General features: G+C 47.1%; 1 protein-coding gene and 2 pseudogenes across 5 annotated transcripts; 1 reads left to right on the top strand and 2 right to left on the bottom strand.

The window, feature by feature from the left end:
* Positions 1-395: 395 nt before the first annotated feature.
* LOC117475724 lies at positions 396-4,398 on the top strand (annotated as a pseudogene).
* Positions 4,399-4,861: 463 nt separating this feature from the next.
* On the bottom strand, positions 4,862-8,615 carry zgc:110222 (uncharacterized protein LOC550336 homolog). Of its 5 annotated transcripts, none has more exons than XM_034122040.1 (3): positions 8,460-8,615; positions 5,385-5,638; positions 4,862-5,173 (listed from the first exon to the last, which is right to left on the bottom strand). In XM_034122040.1, exons 2-3 carry the CDS (start codon positions 5,635-5,637, stop codon positions 4,965-4,967), a joined length of 462 nt encoding a protein of 153 aa, XP_033977931.1. In that variant the 5' UTR covers position 5,638; positions 8,460-8,615; the 3' UTR covers positions 4,862-4,964. The 5 variants fall into 5 exon arrangements, with proteins under 5 accessions (XP_033977931.1, XP_033977930.1, XP_033977928.1 ...); XM_034122039.1 differs by having other exon boundaries at positions 8,433-8,615; XM_034122037.1 differs by having other exon boundaries at positions 8,455-8,612.
* Positions 8,616-16,634: 8,019 nt separating this feature from the next.
* The window catches only part of LOC117475723, a 13,471-nt pseudogene continuing 5,105 nt past the window's right edge, over positions 16,635-25,000 (bottom strand).

Raw genomic sequence — 25,000 nt, forward strand, 5'->3', positions numbered from 1 at the left:
CCGGTCCATGAACATCACAAACGAGACCGAAAGTCCTTCTCCACGGTTTCTCTGGATCCTTTCCCCCCCTGCTGTGCCCGGCTGAGTCTGCTTCCTGAGTCTGCTTCCTGAGTCTGCTTCCTGAGTCTGCTTCCTGAGTCCGCTTCCTGAGTCTGCTTCCAGAGTCCGCTTCCAGAGTCCGCTTCCAGAGTCCGCTTCCAGAGTCCGCTTCCAGAGTCCGCTTCCAGAGTCCGCTTCCAGAGTCCGCTTCCAGAGTCCGCTTCCTGAGTCCGCTCCCAAGTCCTGGATCTGATCTCTGCAGAGTCTCAGTTTGAACCTGTAGACCAGATGATGTAGTTTTGATAGTTTTCACGGTTATAATGGATATGACTAACTCTTTGTTGTCTCCCCCTCAGGCCCCTCCTCCTCCATGGAAGCCTCCCACCCTGTTAACCTCCCCGGCCTGCTGTATCAGGATCAAACCCTCCCCCCCCCCCCTGATGCACCTGCCATATGAATCCCCCCCCACAGCCTACCTGCCTTCCGCCCCTGCCCCCTCTCCTCTTCCTCACCCCTCCCACCTTTCCCATCACTCCTCATTCCACTGCCTCCCCCACTCTGCCCACTGGGGGGCACTGCAGAACGGGGGACACACAGCGAGGGTGTACTGTCCCCCCCCCACCTCCCACATGGTGGGTTACATCACAGCCCAGCCCCCCCACCACACCACCCACTACCTCCCCCCCTCCATCTGACTCCCACCTCCCCATTAGCTCGTGTTCAATGAGCAGTGCTAACAGCGCTAGCAGCGCTAACGAGTCAGCAGGACGTTTTTCACAGTGCTGAAAAAACTACAAATAATTTCTGCAAAAAAATGTAAATGTTTGAAGTCCCAGTTTGAGAGGGATCGCTTTGAGTTGGCCTTCTGTTGGAACGGCTCGTTCTGTGACTGAATAAAGGGTTGCACCAGCACACTGTTGAGAGCTGCAGTCATTTCAACATGTGGCTTTTGAGGAGTCCATTTTACATTATTCATTTATTCATTTCAATTTAATACACGTTTCATTATGTTTTGAAATGTAGTTTTTGTATAATTCTATTTCAAACGTCGTTTTAATATTTTTGGTTTGCATGTGAACGTTAGCCCGTTGATTAACCCTTAAGAGTCCCTGGGGCCATTTTTCAGCCATTCAGGTTTTCATGTTCATGCCATTGTGTTGAATGAATATTGCTCAAACTTGCCAGAGGATATTCTTTTTTAGTTGTATATTGAATTGTCGTCTCAGTTTTTTAAATTAGCCTAAAATGGCTAAGCTACACAAAAACCGACACATTTGTTCCTAGCGGCAAAAAATGCCCCATTGAAAACCATTGAAAATGCTTTTTTTGACCCCACATTTATCTCATAAACTCTTGATTTCCTTTATGTTAAGATTTCATTTTGGACCATTTTTACATTTGTCTACAAGATGGCGATAATTTTAACCCTTTGAAGCCTGTAGCAAAATGTCACCCTTTACTGTTTTCTGCAAGGGTCGTGTGTGTGTGTGTGTGTGTGTGTGTGTGTGTGTGTGTGTGTGTGTGTGTGTGTGTGTGTGTGTGTGTGTGTGTGTGTGTGTGTGTGTGTGTGTGTGTGTGTGTGGTGTGTGTGTGTGTGTGTGGTGTGTGTGTGTGTGTGTGTGTGTGTGTGTGTGTGTGTGTGTGTGTGTGTGTGTGTGTGTGTGTGTGGTGTGTGTGTGTGTGTGTGTGTGTGTGTGTGTGTGTGTGTGTGTGTGTGTGTGTGTGTGTGTGTGTGTGTGTGTGTGTGTGTGTGTGTGTGTGTGTGACTTTTCTCTTAGAAGGCCTCTAATTCAATAATAAAAACAATGAGTTGCGAGAACCAAAACAAAATTGGACTTTGTTTTGGTTCTCGCTCAGGTTGTTTATACAGGTGCAGGTGCAGGTGCAGCCATGGTTATAAGTATTACTATCAGTGCAGGAGTAGTCTTTTTGGAGATGGCAAGACATTACAGCACACAGGAGGCTCTGGACATCATCATGCACTCTGATTGAGAGGATGGCTCCTCATCCTCCTCCGTGGGCTCTGAGGCTGACACAGAAGAGGCCTCAGAGTCCACGGAGGACGCCTCAGAGTCCACGGAGGACGCCTCAGAGTCCACGGAGGACGCCTCAGAGTCCACGGAGGACGCCTCAGAGGTGGGAACAGACCAGCTAGACTCAGACTCATCTGAAGCTGAGAGCGGAGGGGAGATGGAGGAAGCAGCTGCAGGATGGACTTCAAAAAATGGTAAAGTGTTTTGGTCTCCCACAAACACTGAGTCGCTCCGCTACGTCCCAGCAGCCTGAAGTTTGATCCCGGGACCAACACACTATGCTGTCGCCCGAGTCAGTGACCCGGCATCCAGCTGTGCTCTGCTGCTGACAGATGACACCCTGCTGCTGACAGATGACAAACCTGCTGCTGACAGATGACACCCTGCTGCTGACAGATGACAAACCTGCATGGGAGACGGTCAATTGCAGAGTGGCGAGATACGGACACAGAGGAAGTGCAGGCTTACGTGGGGCTGCTCATTGTGGCCGGTGTCTACAGGTCAGAGATGAATCGACCCTCAGCCTCTGCAGTGAGGAATCGGGACGGAGCATTTCCCGAGCCACGATGTCCCACAAGAGGTTTCACCAAATCAGCCGAACACTGCGGTTCGACGACAAGCTATCCCGACCGCGGCGCCGTGATGACAAGCTGGCTGCCTTCAGCAAAGTCTGGGATATGTGGACGCACCGCCTGCCCATGCTGTTCAGCCCATTCAGCGACGTCTGCGTGGATGAACAGCTCGTCCCATCCAGAGGCAGGTGCAGCTTCAAGCAGTACATGCCAAAAAAGCTGTCCAAATACGGTATAAAGATTTGGGCAAACTGTGATGTAAAATCATCCTACCTGGAGACTGCAGGCGTATACAGGCAAAGCAGCTGGCAGTCGTCCTGAAGTCAACCAGGGGATGAGGGGGGTCCTGGAGAGAGGGGCTCCAGGGACACATCACCTGTGACAATGTGTTCACGTCCTTCTCCCTGGCTGAGGAGCTGCTCAGGAGAGAACTGTTCCTGGTTGGCACAATTCGCCGAAACAAGCCGAGCGATCCTCTCCTCCACCTTTGCCTTTACGAACACTGGTCTCTTCCCTCCCTCGACGGGGCAGGAATGTGCTGCTTCTAAGCACGAAACACTGGTCTCTTCCATCCCTCGACGGGGCAGGAATGTGCTGCTTCTAAGCACGAAACACTGGTCTCTTCCCTCCCTCGACGGGGCAGGAATGTGCTGCTTCTTAGCACGAAACACTGGTCTCTTCCATCCCTCGACGGGGCAGGAATGTGCTGCTTCTTAGCACGAAACACTGGTCTCTTCCCTCCCTCGACGGGGCAGGAATGTGCTGCTTCTTAGCACGAAACACTGGTCTCTTCCCTCCCTCGACGGGGCAGGAATGTGCTGCTTCTTAGCACGAAACACTGGTCTCTTCCCTCCCTCGACGGGGCAGGAATGTGCTGCTTCTTAGCACGAAACACTGGTCTCTTCCCTCCCTCGACGGAGCAGGAATGTGCTGCTTCTAAGCACGAAACACCGCAGTCCAGACGTAAGCGACGAAATGAAGAGAAAGCCAGTCATAATCAAAGACTACAACCGATGCAAAGGAGGTGTCGACAACCTTGATAAGGTAGGTGCCATTAGGCATCAGTTACGCACACATGTATTCTTACTCTTATATTCTTGTCTGAAATATATGTAGGTTTTTTTCAAATGAGCATTTTCCTATGAAATAATTAATATTTGCATCTTGAGAGAAAATGCTTGGAATCATTTATTCAAATTGTCTTGTGTTTGTTAGGTTGTTGCCACCTCCTCCTGCAGGAGGAGAACAAATCGCTGGCCACTTGCCCTCTTCCACAACCTGGTTGACATTTCCCATTACAACGCCTACGTCCTGTGGACATCAATGGAGCCATCCTGGCAGCAGCAGAGACCGTACAGGAGGAGGCTCTTCATTGAAGAGGTGGGAGAAATGCTGGTGACCCCACTCATCAGCCGCTGCAACAATGGTGTCAGATCTGCAGGGTGCTGCTGCAGGGTGCTGCTGCAGGGTGCTGCTGCAGGGTGCTGCTGCAGGGTGCTGCTGCAGGGTGCTGCTGCAGGGTGCTGCTGCAGGGTGCTGCTGCAGGCCCCTCTCTCATCAGGGAACGGAAGAGCAGGAGGCAGCGCCTTCACATGCAAGGACCACCGTCTGTCCATTTGCAGCCCCTGCTCGACCTGAGCTGAACTCTCACAGCCAGACACACAGTGTTCATTCAATGTTCATCTTTGTAAAATAAATGTTTTTCTGGTTCAAAATGATCTTGTATTATTCATTTTAGTCAGGCTGGAGTAGTTTTAAAAGATTTAGGATAAAAATAGGAATATATCATATTTTTATGGCAGTTTTTGTGAAGGTGGTATTTTCTGGCCTTAGGAACACGAGTGTGAGTTTTTGTTTAAATCTAACACTGCAAACAAAATAACAATGCATTCAAATTAATGTCGCTGCCAATCATTGACCAATCTAGGGACCTAATAACAATAATAATCAAATATTCCTTGAAATGTATTTTCTGAAAATTATTCGTTTTTTGTTTTTTTCAATAAAAAAACTGGAGTTTTTTTCAACAAACTGGCATTTAAAGGGTTAAAATCCCCAAAATATAATTCATATTTCATGTGTATGTCAGGCTGGAGTAGTTTTAAAAGACTGACTCTTTCAAAGTGGAAATAAATATTAATATATCATTTTATAGCAGTTTTTGTGAAGGTGGCATTTTATGGCCTTAGGAAGCTACGTTAAGGGTTAAAGATGCGCTTCATGACAGAAAATAACTTTATTTTGTTTAAAAACAGATCATCCTTAGGTACAAAACAGGAGGTAGTTAATCCTCCAATGGGAGTGAAGCGTTGTGGTGTTGTCATGGTAACAGCTCGGGGGGGATCTCCACGGTCCAGAGGTCACGACCCCCCCGAGTGCTCAGTGGGGCCTTAAGCCAGCGTGGATTGGACAGCCGGGTCAGGTGCTTCTGCTGCAGACCAATCAGAAGTGCTGCCTGCTCCAGCTCCTGTAGCTCCGCCCCCTGCAGGGAGGAGGGGCACTGCCAGGTCCCGCCCACATCCACCAGACCTGAAACACAGACGAGGCATTCTGGTACACACAGGTGCTGCCTTCAGGTACACACAGACAAGGCCTTCAGGTACACACAGGTGCTGCCTTCAGGTACACACAGACAAGGCCTTCAGGTACACACAGGTGCTGCCTTCAGGTACACACAGACAAGGCCTTCAGGTACACACAGACGCTGCCTTCAGGTACACACAGTAAAGGTGTTTCTTACCTGCCACCACCCCGCGGCCGAACCTCTCTCCTCCCTCCAGCAGCTCTTGGATCTGACCCCGGTTCATCAGTCCGCTCAGCGCCTGTCTCCACTCGCCCCCCTCCCAGTCCCTCTGGGCGATGTGGATCCCCAGAGTCTGGTTCTCCAGCGGCGCCAAAACCGGCCGCCAGCGACTCTCCACCGTCTTCAGCCCGTCCAGAACCAGGCCGGCGTAGGGCTGCCGAAACGACAAGCACCACACCTGCTGCGCCATTCTGAAAAACAAACGCACCTCACGTGTAAACAAACGCACCTCACGTATAAATCAAACGCACCTCACGTATAAATCAAACGCACCTCACGTATAAATCAAACGCACCTCACGTATAAATCAAACGCACCTCACGTGTAAACAAACGCACCTCACGTATAAATCAAACGCACCTCACGTATAAATCAAACGCACCTCACGTATAAATCAAACGCACCTCACGTGTAAATCAAACGCACCTCACGTGTAAATCAAACGCACCTCACGTGTAAATCAAACGCACCTCACGTATAAATCAAACGCACCTCACGTGTAAACAAACGCACCTCAAGTGTAAATCAAACGCACCTCACGTATACATCAAACGCACCTCACGTGTAAATCAAACGCACCTCACGTATACATCAAACGCACCTCACGTGTAAATTAAACGCACCTCAAGTGTAAATCAAACGCACCTCACGTGTAAATCAAACGCACCTCACGTGTAAATCAAACGCACCTCAAGTGTAAATCAAACGCACCTCACGTATAAATCAAACGCACCTCACGTGTAAATCAAACGCACCTCACGTGTAAACAAACGCACCTCACGTATAAATCAAACGCACCTCACGTATAAATCAAACGCACCTCACGTATAAATCAAACGCACCTCACGTGTAAATCAAACGCACCTCACGTGTAAATCAAACGCACCTCACGTGTAAATCAAACGCACCTCACGTATAAATCAAACGCACCTCACGTGTAAACAAACGCACCTCAAGTGTAAATCAAACGCACCTCACGTATACATCAAACGCACCTCACGTGTAAATCAAACGCACCTCACGTATACATCAAACGCACCTCACGTGTAAATTAAACGCACCTCAAGTGTAAATCAAACGCACCTCACGTGTAAATCAAACGCACCTCACGTGTAAATCAAACGCACCTCAAGTGTAAATCAAACGCACCTCACGTATAAATCAAACGCACCTCACGTGTAAATCAAACGCACCTCACGTGTAAATCAAACGCACCTCACGTGTAAACAAACGCACCTCAAGTGTAAATCAAACGCACCTCAAGTGTAAATCAAACGCACCTCAAGTGTAAATCAAACGCACCTCACGTATAAATCAAACGCACCTCAAGTGTAAATCAAACGCACCTCACATATAAATCAAACGCACCTCACGTGTAAATCAAACGCACCTCAAGTGTAAATCAAACGCACCTCACGTGTAAACAAACGCACCTCAAGTGTAAATCAAACGCACCTCACGTGTAAATCAAACGCACCTCACGTGTAAATCAAACGCACCTCAAGTGTAAATCAAACGCACCTCACATATAAATCAAACGCACCTCACGTGTAAACAAACGCACCTCAAGTGTAAATCAAACGCACCTCACGTGTAAATCAAACGCACCTCACGTGTAAATCAAACGCACCTCAAGTGTAAATCAAACGCACCTCACGTGTAAACAAACGCACCTCAAGTGTAAAACAAACGCACCTCACGTATAAATCAAACGCACCTCACGTATAAATCAAACGCACATCACGTGTAAATCAAACGCACCTCACGTGTAAATCAAACGCACCTCAAGTGTAAATCAAACGCACCTCACGTGTAAACAAACGCACCTCAAGTGTAAATCAAACGCACCTCACGTGTAAACAAACGCACCTCAAGTGTAAATCAAACGCACCTCACGTATAAATCAAACGCACCTCACGTGTAAATCAAACGCACCTCACGTATACATCAAACGCACCTCACGTGTAAATTAAACGCACCTCAAGTGTAAATCAAACGCACCTCACGTGTAAATCAAACGCACCTCACGTGTAAATCAAACGCACCTCAAGTGTAAATCAAACGCACCTCACGTATAAATCAAACGCACCTCACGTGTAAATCAAACGCACCTCAAGTGTAAATCAAACGCACCTCACGTATAAATCAAACGCACCTCACGTGTAAACAAACGCACCTCACGTGTAAATCAAACGCACCTCACGTATAAATCAAACGCACCTCACGTGTAAACAAACGCACCTCACGTGTAAATCAAACGCACCTCACGTATAAATCAAACGCACCTCACGTATAAATAAAACGCACCTCACGTGTAAATCAAACGCACCTCACGTGTAAATCAAACGCACCTCAAGTGTAAATCAAACGCACCTCACGTATAAATCAAACGCACCTCACGTGTAAATCAAACGCACCTCAAGTGTAAATCAAACGCACCTCACGTGTAAACAAACGCACCTCAAGTGTAAATCAAACGCACCTCAAGTGTAAATCAAACGCACCTCAAGTGTAAATCAAACGCACCTCACGTATAAATCAAACGCACCTCAAGTGTAAATCAAACGCACCTCACATATAAATCAAACGCACCTCACGTGTAAATCAAACGCACCTCAAGTGTAAATCAAACGCACCTCACGTGTAAACAAACGCACCTCAAGTGTAAATCAAACGCACCTCACGTGTAAATCAAACGCACCTCACGTGTAAATCAAACGCACCTCAAGTGTAAATCAAACGCACCTCACGTGTAAACAAACGCACCTCAAGTGTAAAACAAACGCACCTCACGTATAAATCAAACGCACCTCACGTATAAATCAAACGCACATCACGTGTAAATCAAACGCACCTCACGTGTAAATCAAACGCACCTCAAGTGTAAATCAAACGCACCTCACGTGTAAACAAACGCACCTCAAGTGTAAATCAAACGCACCTCACGTATAAATCAAACGCACCTCAAGTGTAAATCAAACGCACCTCACGTATAAATCAAACGCACCTCACATGAATCTTCCACTAAGATATATTCGCAGTCTGTGCTTTAGGAAGTTTAGTGTCAGTAAATGTTGTTCAATGTTTCCCTCAGCTGACGGACTGTTATTCAGGTCGCACAGATTCCACTTCTGCTTCTCTCAGTGTTTCTTCTTCTCCGGGTGAAATGTGTGCAGCGGCTCTGCTGCCCTCCTCAGGCGGACCGGGGTAATGCAGAGTCACATGTTTAATCATGTTGTTAAAGGTAGGGTAGGTAATTCACATCAGAAACACTTTTTGTTATATTCCATGGAATGCTCTTAACATCCCGATAGCAATAAATACATTAAATACTTTGACAATAAATACATTAAATACTTTGACAATAAATACATACAAATATCTCATCTGTGGAAGCCGTGGCGCTGTAAAAAGCACGACCAATCATCTGAGCCGGCCGGGCTAAAATAACTGGATGGCCTACCTGCCTGTCAGCCTTCCATCTGTGCACAAACGTATCTCCTGCCCTCATTGGTCATGTGTGAGTTTGTGTGTGTTTGAGGGGCTCTGTGAGGAAGTCTGAAGGAAGGGCCACATTTTTTTCGGCTGCGTACTTTCAAATTCTAGCGCACTCCAGCTGGTTTCTCCATTCTTACCTACCATACCTTTAAGAACTGAGGTCATAACTTCAGACTCTAGATCAGTATCTATCATAACTTCAGACTCTAGATCAGTATCTATCATAACTTCAGACTCTAGATCAGTATCTATCATAACTTCAGTAAAATAAAAAATAAACATGATTTTATTTTTGGAATAAATGAGTAAATTAAAAATGGTGATCATCCCTCAGCTGAAACACACACACACCATACTTGCCAACCCTCCCGATTTCATTGCCCTCTCCCGGTTTCCTCCCGGGGTCATATTTCTCCCGATTTCTGACAAAATCAGATTTACTCAGGACTGTTTCCACTCGGACTTTAATACAGCTACACCATTGTTTGGTTTCCATGGTAGCGTAGCGCGCGCAACTGAAAGTCTGAGAGGGTGAGGAAGATAGTCACAGCAAACAGAACAAGAATCGACAATTCTACCCTCTGCTCACTCCTTAATCATTAATGATGACAGGAGGCACAGCAGCCCTCTGTCTGATGGACAGATGTGTTCATGACCACTTCTATATTTACTTTGAGTCATTCACAGTGCGGTATAATGAGACAATAACAGGCTACAGATGCAGACACACACACACACACACACACACACATACACACACACACACACACACACACACACACACACACACACACACACACACACACACACACACACACACACATATTTCAGAATCAAACAGAGCACTCTCATAATAACGTAACACTATCAGAGACTGGATATACCCCCCCCCCCCCCCCCCCCCCCCCTCGGTCGCTACAATGAGGGAAATAAATGACGGGCCAAAAGTTTTATTTACAAGTATTAAAAGTAATCAGAGGACACCAAACCAACTGAGACCTGTCTGTCCGCTGCATCTACGCACACACTGCACCACACACACCTACACCACACACACGCACCTACAGCTCCTAAAGCATATCATCAGTGAAGTAAGAAGATATGATTCTACACTGTATTGAAGTAAACATATATTGTTTGAACGGGTTTTGATAATCACTTAGAAAAAGAATGTTATTCTCACTTTTAAATTCACTGACTTAGAGATTCTGTGTTTCACACACCAACATTGATCCTTATCACCACTAAGAGCCAGATGCTGTTTCTAAGTCGTTAAAGACATCGTAAAATAAGAAAAGATCCCCTGGAAAAGGTAGGGAGGGGAGATCGGGACGGAGATAACATTGACTTTTGACCTAGTGTGGTTTGGGGTCTCACTCTGTTCGAAACTCTGATTGACCTCGGCCAGAAGTGAATCCAGCCAATCAGGACACTTGGAGGAGGTGGTCAGTTTAAACAGCTCCTCCCCAGGGCTTCTCTGATTCGCTTGGGAGAAAAGTGGGAAGGAAGAATCGACAAATCTCCGCCCCAAAGACAGATAGAAATACTGACGTTTGTGTGTGTAAAAATGCTTTTTGGGTTTGGTGAGTTGGTTGACTCCGTTAATCTGTATCCGCATCGCACCATTGACAGAAGGCACTCTCTTCTCGTTCGATGGGTGGTTTGATCCCGATACATTTTGGCCGCATCGCATCACGAATCTAAAAAGTCCGGGGTACTCGAGTACTCTGTATAACTTGTATATGTGTTTGGTTTCCTACTAGAAGTAAACTCAGATAATTTGTTATAACTTTGATTCCGGTGTTTTCAATTCCTTTCTTAATTTAATAGAGATCCAGCCTCATCCAACGAACGGCGCGTAGCAGAGGTATTCTACTCCAACAAGTGGTGACTCCCGACGTTTGTGAGCTGATCTCTAGAAAGGGACACCGACAGCCAGGGGACAGAATCCAGTCCAGGGGGAGGGCACAGAGATACTGTTGACAACTACACCAAGGCGCCATATACAAAAGGTGAGCAGACACCTGTTTTGATTATCAAAGATCTGTGATTGATTATACTAAAAAATGTAGAGTTGTCAGCAGCGTTCTCAGTGTTCTTAGTCACGGTGGGAAATACAATACATATTCTAGTTAAATTAGATTAATAGTGCTTAGAGAAGGGTATTTGAGTCCTGGATCTAGAGCAAAAACGAAGGCTGCAAGGCTAGAAAAAGAGGGTTAAATTCCCCGCAGATCATGATAAGATTGATTAATGCGGTTACCTTGCAACGCTTTAATTAAAGACTAACGAAGGTGTCAAAATAGGGTTAAATTCCCCGTAGGTCAATATAACATTGATGAATACGGTTACCTTGCAGTGCTTTCATTAAAGACTGTAAGGCTATAAAAGAAGGGTTACATTCCCCGCAGGTCATGATCAGATTGATTAATGCGGTTACCTTTCGTGGTGCTTTAAATGTATAAAATGTCTGTAATTGTTATATGGTGGGTGATAGAAGAGGAGAGAGACGCGACCTCCAACTAATTATTTGGAACGACCGGCTCTCATCACAAAACTGTTGTGGGGATAATCAGGCTCATTAAACGTGACGATAAAGAGATTTTGTTGACTGAGTTTTTAACTCTTGACCTGAAGTCGCAATCACCGTGAGGAGATTGTAGAAGCTTACTTCTGGAAGTCACGCTATCTGTTGAAATAAACATCGCACAATAATAATTTGCCTGACTGTGATATGATAAGGTATGAGAAGCTCTGTGTGATTTTTTTTAAGTCAAATCTGTGTAATACTTGAGAGACAGAGAGCAACAAGAAGGTGGTATAATGTCTGAGACCCTACCTCCACCCTATGGAGATAATGGCTCACGAATGCCACTTATGAGTATCCCATCTAATACTCCTAAAGGAAAACGCATTGTTAGACCTGATATTCAGGGATAAGGAATGTTGGAAATAGTAATGGAAGATATTGAAAATCTTAAACTGGATCAACCAACCATGTTAGTGAACCCTGCTAATATGGAGCTAAAACATGTAGAATGAGTAGCAGCAGCTCTGGCAAAGACAATAGGTCCTAGCATGCAAGCACAGAGCGGTAATATGATAAGGGCTATTAAACTGACCCTTTTTGGAAATGGGATTTTCCGTTACATAACGGAAGACTCAATTCAGGCCTTAAAGAACGCTTTACAAACAAGTCAGGGAGTGTTAAATGTGGAGCTATGTTGCTCAAAAGGGAACTTACACTTTTGGAAGAGATCTCCCTTTCTATGTCCTGAGGTGCTGCAGATTCAAAGCAGCATACAGGGTCAAAGACAGGCGTGACCTCTGGAGAGGAAGAAAATCTAAATCTGAACAGACCACAGAGCCCATTAAAAGGTTTTATGGCCTCTACACTGAGAGGAAGATCTGGAGATTGTAAGGAACTCTCCCTGAATATCCACCCCCACACCATTGAGGGGAAGAGTGTTCCTTTCACCAATAAACAAATCATCTCTTAACCAAGTCAGATTTCAAAATAGCCATACCTCAAGTTGTTAAGAAAAGAGGGAGATTCAAAAAGTTATCATTAATTGCCCAGTATATTAAATAAATACAAACAGACACGTATCAATATAAGTCAGATAATATAGACGAGGTCAATCATGGAAGAAGGCTGACATTTAATGCCTGATATATAAGTAGTAGTAATAATAAATATATAGCTGATATTAAATAACTGATGTATAAGGCTCGATGTTTCTGAAAATAAGAACACCGTTAACGGCGTTCTATTTCAGAAAAAGGGGGAAAAGGATAGGATATACATCAGACAATATGTATGTGAGATTATTACGTTTTTAGGAGAAATTTATCAATTTAAAATACTAGTTTTGGTATTTTTTGTTTTGTTTTATTTGTTGCTTTTAAGAGAAATTGATACATTTAAAATAATCTAGCTTTGGTTATTTTTTGTTTTGTTAGTTTGTTCCTTTTTTTGTTTTATTTTTATTTTTGTTCTATTTTTTATTTTTATTTTGATTTTTGATTTTGATTTTTGATTTTGATTTTTTGAGATGATTTCAAAACCATATTTCCAGCAACTTAAGGGCTTGGTATGAGACTTCTCCACACAGGCTGCTGACGTCAAAAGGGGGACCCGAGAAACACAAGGCCAACACAGCAGATTACGTCTGGTTGGAGGGGACCTCCCATGCCGTTCGCCTAGATGGAAAGGGAGACAACTGGTACCACTGGAGCCAGTGTGCAGTCGGGAAAAACACCTGCGAGGACCCTGGACGACATCAGGACAGAGTTGGCCCTCGTCGCGAGGACCCTGGACGACATCAGAACAGATCTGGCTCTCGTCAAGGCAGTCGACCCAGGAGGCGCCATCAGCAGTCCGGAGGAGGAGGATCAGGACATCTCTCCAGCAGTCGACCCAGGAGGCGCCATCAGCAGTCCGGAGGAGGAGGATCGGGAGGACATCTCTCCAGCATCGACCCGGAAGCCGCCATCAGCGGGCCGGGGGAGGACAATCAGGCCACATCTCTCTAGCAGGCACCCCAGAAGCCGCCGTCAGCGGGCTGGGGGGACGAAGATATGGCAAACCAAGACGGCACAGGGAACTCCATTTCCCGCTGAAACAGGTTGATATAGCCGGTGTGGAACTTTGTCTGAACAATCCATTTTTTTTGAGGAACTTTCAACTTTATTTTTATATCCCATAATGTAAGGGATTTGTATTTTTTATTCTACAGAACTATGTGTTACCAAAAGAGGGAAAAGTATGATAATGTCTTTTCTGATTTCTGTGGCTACTTTTATTGCCATTTTGGTGACATGTGGTTGTTGTTGTGTGCCTTGTATCTGCTCACTGTGTGTTAGACTCATCAGTTCCACCATTGAGGGAAGAGTAAAGATGACTCAGCTGACAAGGACTTTGCTTTTTAGACATATTTTATTCTCCCTCCACTGTCATAATAAGTTGTTGTTGTGGACTGTTCCTAAAGGTTTAAAGTGCTCTATATCCCAACTTCTGATGGGTTTATATAAATGTTGGGACAGACACAGTAAGAAGAAAATTGACAGTGGTAATGTTTCAAATGCTATATGTTGATCTCGTGAGGTGAGATCAAAAGAGGGATTGAAGTAAGAAGATATGATTCTACACTGTATTGAAGTAAACATATATTGTTTGAACGGGTTTTGATAATCACTTAGAAAAAGAATGTTATTCTCACTTTTAAATTCACTGACTTAGAGATTCTGTGTTTCACACACCAACATTGATCCTTATCACCACTAAGAGCCAGATGCTGTTTCTAAGTCGTTAAAGACATCGTAAAATAAGAAAAGATCCCCTGGAAAAGGTAGGGAGGGGAGATCGGGACGGAGATAACATTGACTTTTGACCTAGTGTGGTTTGGGGTCTCACTCTGTTCGAAACTCTGATTGACCTCGGCCAGAAGTGAATCCAGCCAATCAGGACACTTGGAGGAGGTGGTCAGTTTAAACAGCTCCTCCCAGGGCTTCTCTGATTCGCTTGGGAGAAAAGTGGGAAGGAAGAATCGACAAATCTCCGCCCCAAAGACAGATAGAAATACTGACGTTTGTGTGTGTAAAAATGCTTTTTGGGTTTGGTGAGTTGGTTGACTCCGTTAATCTGTATCCGCATCGCACCATTGACAGAAGGCACTCTCTTCTCGTTCGATGGGTGGTTTGATCCCGATACATTTTGGCCGCATCGCATCACGAATCTAAAAAGTCCGGGGTACTCGAGTACTCTGTATAACTTGTATATGTGTTTGGTTTCCTACTAGAAGTAAACTCAGATAATTTGTTATAACTTTGATTCCGGTGTTTTCAATTCCTTTCTTAATTTAATAGAGATCCAGCCTCATCCAACGAACGGCGCGTAGCAGAGGTATTCTACTCCAACATCAGGCTACAGCCGTTGTGTATTTTATTTTGTGAAGCACTAAATGGTTTTAGAAAAATATCGACTTAGTTTGTAGATATCTACTAAACTAAAGCAGAGAGAGTAGGCCTGTTATACTGAGTGATATATATGATACACACTGCTCTGCTTTCTGCACGGACCTCACAGCTGTTCTCTCTGGAAACATCGCGTCGCGATGAAAGCAGTTAATAAAATAATATCCAGGGGATGCATGCAGAGCTGTGATTGGCTGAGATAAGTCCGGCCGTGCGTCTCGACTCTTTGAAACATCTCTGTTCCCGGAAATGCATCCACGAAGGAGCCGTGGAGGACCGTGGAGGACCCATCAGTGTCTCCTCGGTTAGAGCTCCTCCAGAGAGCCTCCTCGACGCTCGATGCTCGGTCCTCGATGTGCATTTAGAGAAATGAGATGACCTTCAACATGGCGCGCTGAAATTCATTTCCGGGTCACTACCGGAGGACCGAGGAGTCGAGGAGTCGAGGAGTCGAGGAGTCGAGGAGTCGAGGAGTCGAGGAGTCGAGGAGGGACATTTGATGACATGAGAAAGGGCCCTCGTCTCTGTAATTAGCTCAGTCCGTAGTCCAAAAGTAACTAAAAAATATAAACAATCTCATCTATTCAGGTGATCGATTGGATGGCAGTGTCCAATCAAATCGCCAGAGGCAGCTAGCTTCCCTTGGCATGGCCCTGACCAATCACAGGTTGGCAGGGGCATCACGTGGGCCTCATCTGATTGGTCAAACCCTCCATTTTTTTTCACCAAGTGAAGCCCGATTCAGCTGGCCTCCTCTCGCAACAGAGAGTGCAATCTACTGTTTCACCAGAACATCTAGAGAGGCGCTGTTTCACTCTTTGTAAAATACTCAATGAGAATGGGGGAGAGACGGGCCGGCAGCAACACACAGCAAAGAAGAATGACCGAAACAAAACAAAGTGTTTTTATTTATTTATTTAAATTATAACTACAATCCGAAAAAACAGGGGAAGTCTGGCTTCCCTTAGCCTCCGGGAGAAAACGCCACTGAATCACACACACACACACACACACAGATGGGTTAGTGACGGTGTGTTCATGTTTAATCATGTTGTTGAAAACATTCAAAGATCATTTTAATAGATTAGAAACGAGACAGGCATCTTTAACATCATCATGAACATGTAGAGTCACATCAGATCAACCAATCACAGACACCGTCAGCGATGACATCACAGTCGAGGCAAAACAGCTGTTTCTGTGATGTCATCGTCTCTTGTTACCATAGCAACTGATGGATCAGATGCTGCAAAAGAGCAGGAGGAGAAACACGTCCAAAAAACTGTCAACAATAATATTTATACTTTCACAGAAACAGTCTTCAGTCGCTCTGATACAATTATGACTTTCAGAATAAAGGTCTGTCTCTTTCAAAATAAAGTGTGCATCGCTTCTGAGATAAGGTCCCACGGTGGACAGGAAGGGGCGGGGCTTGCAGTCGGTCACATCACGGTGGACAGGAAGGGGCAGGGCTTGCAGTCGGTCACATCACGGTGGACAGGAAGTGGCGGGGCTTGCAGTCGGTCACATCACGGTGGACAGGAAGGGGCGGGGCTTGCAGTCGGTCACATCACGGTGGACAGGAAGGGGCGGGGCTTGCAGTCGGTCACATCACGGTGGACAGGAAGGGGCTTGCAGTCGGTCACATCACGGTGGACAGGAAGGGGCGGGGCTTGCAGTCGGTCCCATCACGGTGGACAGGAAGGGGCGGGCTTACAGTCGGTCACATTCAAACTCGGGGTCGGCTTCCGAGGGGCGGGGCATGTCGATGAAGAAGACTTCCTGATTGGCCGGTGGGGGGGTGCAGGGTGGTTCAGGTGTCGGGGGGGAATACTTCCTGCGGGGGGGGGGGCTTGAACCGGCGCAGCCTAGCCCCACCCCCGCCCCCGCCTCGCATCCTAGCCCCGCCCTCCCCCCGCAGCCTAGCCCCGCCCCCCCCCCTCCGGACGCAGGGCAGCAGCGCCTTCACGTCCCGTCTGAACTGAGAGCTCAGGCCGAAGTAGATCAGAGGGTTGTAGAAGCTGGCCGACTTGGCGAACAAGCGAGTGAAGATGCTCGTGAGGTCTGGGACGAGGAGGCCGGATGCCGAGCAGACTGACACCACGGCATACGGAGACCACGCCAGGATGAACGCTGTGCAGATCACTATGGATACCTGGGGGCCAATCAGAGGGGTCAGAGACAGACTGACACACACACACACACACATACAGACCTAGGAGCCAATCAGAGGCTTAAGAGACAGACCGAAACACACACACACACACACACACACACACACACACACACACACACACACACACACACACACACACACACACACACACATACACACACACACAGTATTCCCTCAGTTTGAACTGAAGGGGGGGCTTTGGCAGAGGAGAAGGCACCTAGCTGTACCAAGAAGCTACGGTCTATCAGGTAGGACCTGAACCATGCAAGGGCAGAGCCTGTGATGCCAGCGGACTGTTCAAGCCGTGACAGCAGGATGCTATGGTCCACAGTGTCAAAGGCAGCTGTCAGGTCTAACAGCACCAAGACAGCTGGGCTACCTGAGTCGGCGGCTAGGAGCAGATCATTAAAAACTCTTCAAAGGGCTGTTTCAGTGCTGTGCATGGGTTTGAAGCCAGACTGAAACTTTTCATGGATTCCATGGACTACTCGCTCCAGGGCTTTAGATAAAAAAGGTAGCTGGGAGATGGGCCTAAAATTTGCGAGAATGGAGGGAGTGAGATTTTTCTTTTGAAGTAGTGGCTTAACCACGGCATGTTTGAAGGCAGCTGGGACACATCCTGAGCTAAGAGAGGTATTTAAAAGTAATAAAACACTTGCTCCAACTGAATCAAAAACATCTCTGAGAAGGCGAGAGGGAATGCTGTCTGAGGTGCAGTTTGTCGGCCGCAGGTGCTTGACTACATCCGAGAGAGAAGAGAGAGATACAGGCTCAAAGTGGTCGAGGACAGCGGGGCACAGAGAGGGATACAGGCTCAAAGTGGTCGAGGACAGCAGGGCACAGAGAGGGATACAGGCTCAAAGTGGTCGAGGACAGCAGGGCACAGAGAGGGATACAGGCTCAAAGTGGTCGAGGACAGCAGGGCACAGAGAGGGATACAGGCTCAAAGTGGTCGAGGACAGCAGGGGCACAGAGAGGGATACAGGCTCAAAGTGGTCGAGGACAGCAGGGGCACAGAGAGGGATACAGGCTCAAAGTGGTCGAGGACAGCAGGGCACAGAGAGGGATACAGGGTCAAAGTGGTCGAGGACAGCGGGGCACAGAGAGGGATACAGGCTCAAAGTGGTCGAGGACAGCGGGGCACAGAGAGGGATCCAGGCTCAAAGTGGTCGAGGACAGCAGGGCACAGAGAGGGATACAGGCTCAAAGTGGTCGAGGACAGCGGGGCACAGAGAGGGATCCAGGCTCAAAGTGGTCGAGGACAGCAGGGCACAGAGAGGGATCCAGGCTCAAAGTGGTCCGAGGACAGCGGGGCAACAGAGAGGGATACAGGCTCAAAGTGGTCGAGGACAGCGGGGCACAGAGAGGGATCCAGGCTCAAAGTGGTCGAGGACAGCGGGGCACAGAGAGGGATCCAGGCTCAAAGTGGTCGAGGACCAGCACGAGAGGATACAGGCTCAAAGTGGTCGAGGACAGCGGGGCACAGAGAGGGATACAGGCTCAAAGTGGTCGAGGACAGCGGGGCAAAGAGAGGGATACAGGCTCAAAGTGGTCGAGGACAGCGGGGCACAGAGAGGGATACAGGCTCAAAGTGGTCGAGGACAGCGGGGCACAGGAGAGGGATCCAGGCTCAAAGTGGTCGAGGACAGCAGGGCACAGAGAGGGATACAGGCTCAAAGTGGTCGAGGACAGCAGGGCATACAGAGAGGGATACAGGCTTCAGTCAGAGTGTCGAGGACAGCAGGGCACAGAGAGGGATTACAAGGCTCATGAGTGGTCGAGGACAAGCGGGGCACAGAGAGGGATACAGGCTCAAAGTGGCGAGGACAGCGGGGCACAGAGATGGGTACAGGCTCAAAGTGGTCGAGGACAAGCGGGCAACAGAGAGGGATACAAGGCTCAAAGTGGGTCGAGGACAGCGGTGGCACATGAGAGGGATCCAGGCTCAAAGTGGTCGAGGACAGCAGGGCACAGAGAGGGATACAGGCTCAAAGTGGTCGAGGACAGCGGGGCACAGAGAGGGATACAGGCTCAAAGTGGTCGAGGACAGCGGGGCACAGAGAGGGAGCAGGATCTAGGGTAGCACTAGTGTGGGCTAGCCTAAGAGCAGATACCTTTTCAATAAAAAATGTAAGAAACTTATCACAGAGAGTAGTCGATGGGACAATAGAAGAAACATCACAGGGATTAATGATCGAGTTGAGGACATTAAAAAGAACCTGAGGTTTATGGAGAAATGTGCTCTGTTTTGGCTGCTTTGACTGCCGTCTGGTAGTCAGAAAGGCAAGCACCAAGGGTTTCTAAGGAGACATGGAGTTTATCCTTTCTCCATTTTCTCTCTGCACGCCTGCAAGCGCGTCTGAGAGCACGAGTACAGTCATTGAGCCACGGCTCTGAGAGAACTTTGGTGCGTCTAAGCGTAAAAGGAGCAACAGAATCCAGTGTTAGTGTACATGTCGAGTCAAACATGGAGATAAGCTCATCAGCACTAAGAGCACAGTTCAAATCTAATTTACAGATCGTAGAAGCATTAAAAACATCAGAGAACTGTGAGGCAGTCAAGGGGTTAATCGAACGCAGACGACACGCCGGGGCACATGATTCGACTCCTGCGGAAGGGATGGAGGTTGTAAACAGAACCGGTAAATGGTCTGAGATACGCGTTGCTGCACAGATTTCATCCACAGATACAGACAGTCCCTTTTCGTGTGTTGGGCCATGGACTGAACGAGACCCTCTCTATGTCCACTCACTATAGTGACGTCCCTCTCGATGTGTCTCTGCCGGTCACTCAGCCCCGCCCCCGTCATGGCGTTCCCTCTCTTCACCGTGTTGATGATGGAGACGTAGCAGAAGAGCATCAGCAGCACCGGCAGGAAGAAGCAGGAAACCAGCAGAGACACGATGTAGGAGCGCGAGGAGAGAGAGTAACTCGCCCTCGACCAGTCGATCTCACAGGTCCATAGCCACGGTCTGAGGGGGGGGGGGGGGGGTCAGAGGTCATGAGGGGGTCAGAGTTCAGGGGGGGTTAGGGTCAGAAACATATTACTGTTAGATGCAGTTACCTGTTAGGGAAATGAGTGTGTGTGTGTGTGTGTGTGTGTGTGTGTGTGTGTGTGTGTGTGTGTGTGTGTGTGTGTGTGTGTGTGTGTGTGCGTGTGTTTCCTGCCTTTGTATCTCCCCCAGCCCAGCAGAGGGGCGCCGGCCCAGAATGCAGCAGTGATCCAGATCAGAACCAGAGCCACACACACACTGCCCAGACTGATGTGATGAGCTGAAACACACAAACACACACTGAAACACACACTGAAACACACACTGAAACACACACAGAGACACACACTGAAACACACACTGAAACACACCGAAACACACACTGAAACACACACTGAGACACACACTGAAACACATACTGAAACACACCGAAACACACACTGAAACACACACTGAAACACACACTGAAACACACACAGAGACACACACTGAAACACACACTGAAACACACCGAAACACACACTGAAACACACACTGAAACACACACTGAAACACACCGAAACACACACTGAAACACACACTGAAGACACACACTGAAACACACACAGAAACACACAGAGACACACACTGAAACACACACCGAAACACACACTGAGACACACACTGAAACACACACTGAAACACACACAGAGACACACACTGAAACACACCGAAACACACACACTGAAACACACACTGAAACACACACTGAAACACACACACTGAAACACACCGAAACACACACACTGAAAAACACACACTGAAAAACACACACTGAAACACACACTGAAACACACACAGAGACACACACTGAAACACACACCGAAACACACACTGAAACACACACTGAGACACACACTGAAACACACACTGAAACACACACAGAGACACACACTGAAACACACACTGAAACACACCGAAACACACACTGAGACACACACAGAAACACACACTGAGACACACACTGAAACACACACAGAGACACACACTGAAACACACACTGAAACACACACAGAGACACACACTGAAACACACAAAGAAACACACACTGAAACACACCGAAACACACACTGAGACACACACAGAAACACACACTGAGACACACACTGAAACACACACTGAAACACACACTGAAACACACACTGAAACACACACTGAGACACACACTGAAACACACACTGAAACACACACTGAAACACACACCGAAACACACACCGAAACACACACCGAAACACACACTGAAACACACCGAAACACACACTGAAACACACACAGAGACACACACTGAGACACACACTGAAACACACACTGAAACACACACTGAGACACACACTGAAACACACACTGAAACACACACTGAAACACACACAGAGACACACACTGAAACACACACTGAAACACACACTGAGACACACACTGAGACACACACTGAGACACACACACACATGAAACACACACTGATAACACACACTGAAACACACCACTGAGACACACACTGAAACACACACTGAGACACACACTGAAACACACACTGAAACACACACTGAAACACACACAGAGACACACACTGAAACACACACTGAAACACACCGAAACACACACTGAAACACACACTGAAACACACACTGAAACACACACTGAAACACACCGAAACACACACTGAAACACACACTGAGACACACACTGAAACACACACTGAAACACACACTGAAACACACACTGAAACACACACTGAGACACACACTGAAACACACACTGAAACACACACTGAAACACACCGAAACACACACTGAAACACACACTGAGACACACACTGAAACACACACTGAAAACACACACAGAGACACACACTGAAACACACACTGAGACACACACTGAAACACACACTGAAACACACACTGAGACACACACACTGAAACACACACTGAAACACACACTGAGACACACACTGAAACACACACTGAAACACACACTGAAACACACACCGAAACACACACTGAAACACACACTGAAACACACACTGAAACACACACTGAAACACACCGAACACACACTGAAACACACACTGAGACACACACACTGAAACACACACTGAGAGACACACACTGAAACACACACTGAAACACACACTGAGACACACACACTGAAACACACACAGAAACACACACAGAAACACACACTGAGACACACACTGAGACACACAGAGAAACACACACAGAAACACACACTGAGACACACACTGAAACACACACTGAAACACACACAGAGACACACACTGAAACACACACTGAAACACACACTGAGACACACACTGAACACACAGAAACACACACAGAAACACACACTGAGACACACACTGAGACACACACTGAAACACACACAGAAACACACACAGAAACACACACTGAGACACACACAGAAACACACACAAAACACACACTGAGACACACACTGAGACACACAGAGAAACACACACAGAAACACACACTGAAACACACACTGAGACACACAGAGAAACACACACAGAAACACACACTGAGACACACACTGAGACACACACTGAGACACACAGAGAAACACACACAGAAACACACACAGAAACACACACAGAAACACACACTGAAACACACACTGAGACACACACTGAAACACACTGAAACACACACAGAAACACACACAGAAACACACACTGAAACACACACTGAGACACACACTGAGACACACACTGAAACACACACAGAAACACACACAGAAACACACACAGAAACACACACTGAAACACACACAGAGACACACACTGAAACACACACTGAAACACACACTGAGACACACACTGAAACACACTGAAACACACACAGAAACACACACAGAAACACACACTGAAAACACACTGAAACACACACAGAAACACACACAGAAACACACACTGAAACACACACTGAAACACACACTGAAACACACACTGAAACACACACTGAGACACACACTGAAACACACACAGAAACACACACTGAGACACACTGAGACACACACTGAGACACACAAGAAGAAAACACACAGAAACACACACTGAAACACACACTGAAACACACACAGAAACACACACAGAAACACACTGAGACACACACTGAAACACACACTGAGACACACACTGAAACACACACAGAAACACACACTGAGACACACACTGAAACACACACTGAGACACACACTGAGACACACACTGAAACACACACAGAAACACACACTGAGACACACACTGAGACACACACTGAGACACACAGAGAAACACACACAGAAACACACACTGAAACACACACTGAGACACACACTGAAACACACACAGAAACACACACTGAGACACACACTGAGACACACACTGAGACACACAGAGAAACACACACAGAAACACACACTGAAACACACACTGAAACACACACAGAAACACACACAGAAACACACACTGAGACACACACTGAAACACACACTGAGACACACACTGAAACACACACTGAGACACACACTGAGACACACACTGAAACACACACAGAAACACACACTGAGACACACACTGAGACACACACTGAGACACACAGAGAAACACACACAGAAACACACACTGAAACACACACTGAGACACACACTGAAACACACACAGAAACACACACTGAGACACACACTGAGACACACACTGAGACACACAGAGAAACACACACCAGAAACACACACTGAGACACACACTGAAACACACACAGAAACACACACTGAGACACACACTGAGACACACACTGAGACACACAGAGAAACACACACAGAAACACACACTGAGACACACACTGAGACACACACTGAGACACACAGAGAAACACACACAGAAACACACACTGAGACACACACTGAAACACACACTGAGACACACACTGAGACACACAGAGAAACACACACAGAAACACACACTGAGACAGACCAGTGTTCCATAGTGATGTCACTATGGAACACTGGTCTCCTATTGGTCACCTCTGTGGGGGAGGCAGCCCTTCACGTAGCGTGTGATGCTAATAACTGTTAGCGTGTTGATGCTGCTCAGCCCGAACAGCAGCGTGAAGAAACCGTCCACCTGCACGCATTATTTTTAAAACATGTTATTTTAAATCATAATGATTACACTCAATAATTTGCTCAGTGTTCCCTGCAGCCTGTCTGGCAGGCGCTCAGTCTGCAGGTGTGTGTCAGGTGTTTCTCTGGTGTGTGTCAGGTGTGTCTCAGGTGTGTGTCAGGTGTGTGTCAGGTGTGTCTCAGGTGTGTGTCAGGTGTGTGTCAGGTGTGTGTCAGGTGTGTGTCAGGTGTTTCTCTGGTGTGTCTCTGGTGTGTGTCAGGTGTGTCTCAGGTGTGTCTCAGGTGTGTCTCAGGTGTGTGTCAGGTGTTTCTCTGGTGTGTCTCTGGTGTGTCTCAGGTGTGTCTCAGGTGTGTGTCAGGTGTGTCTCAGGTGTGTCTCAGGTGTGTGTCAGGTGTTTCTCTGGTGTGTCTCTGGTGTGTCTCAGGTGTGTCTCAGGTGTGTGTCAGGTGTGTCTCAGGTGTGTCTCAGGTGTGTGTCAGGTGTTTCTCTGGTGTGTCTCAGGTGTGTCTCAGGTGTGTCTCAGGTGTGTGTCAGGTGTGTCTCAGGTGTGTGTCAGGTGTGTCTCTGGTGTGTGTCAGGTGTTTCTCTGGTGTGTCTCTGGTGTGTGTCAGGTGTGTCTCCGGTGTGTGTCAGGTGTGTGTCAGGTGTGTCTCAGGTGTGTCTCAGGTGTGTGTCAGGTGTGTCTCTGGTGTGTGTCAGGTGTTTCTCTGGTGTGTCTCTGGTGTGTGTCAGGTGTGTCTCAGGTGTGTCTCA

This window comes from Trematomus bernacchii, unplaced genomic scaffold (genome assembly GCF_902827165.1).
Source record: "Trematomus bernacchii unplaced genomic scaffold, fTreBer1.1, whole genome shotgun sequence".
NCBI lineage: Eukaryota > Metazoa > Chordata > Actinopteri > Perciformes > Nototheniidae > Trematomus > Trematomus bernacchii.

What these genes read in the sequence shown, in the direction of transcription:
- zgc:110222 (XM_034122040.1), bottom strand. Translation starts at nt 5,637, where the DNA reads ATGGCGCAGCAGGTGTGGTGCTTGTCGTTTCGGCAGCCCTACGCCGGC. An exon ending in CGGCCGCGGGGTGGTGGCAG is followed by an intron (nt 5,174 to 5,384) that starts GTAAGAAACACC and finishes TCTGTGTTTCAG; the next exon opens with GTCTGGTGGATGTGGGCGGG.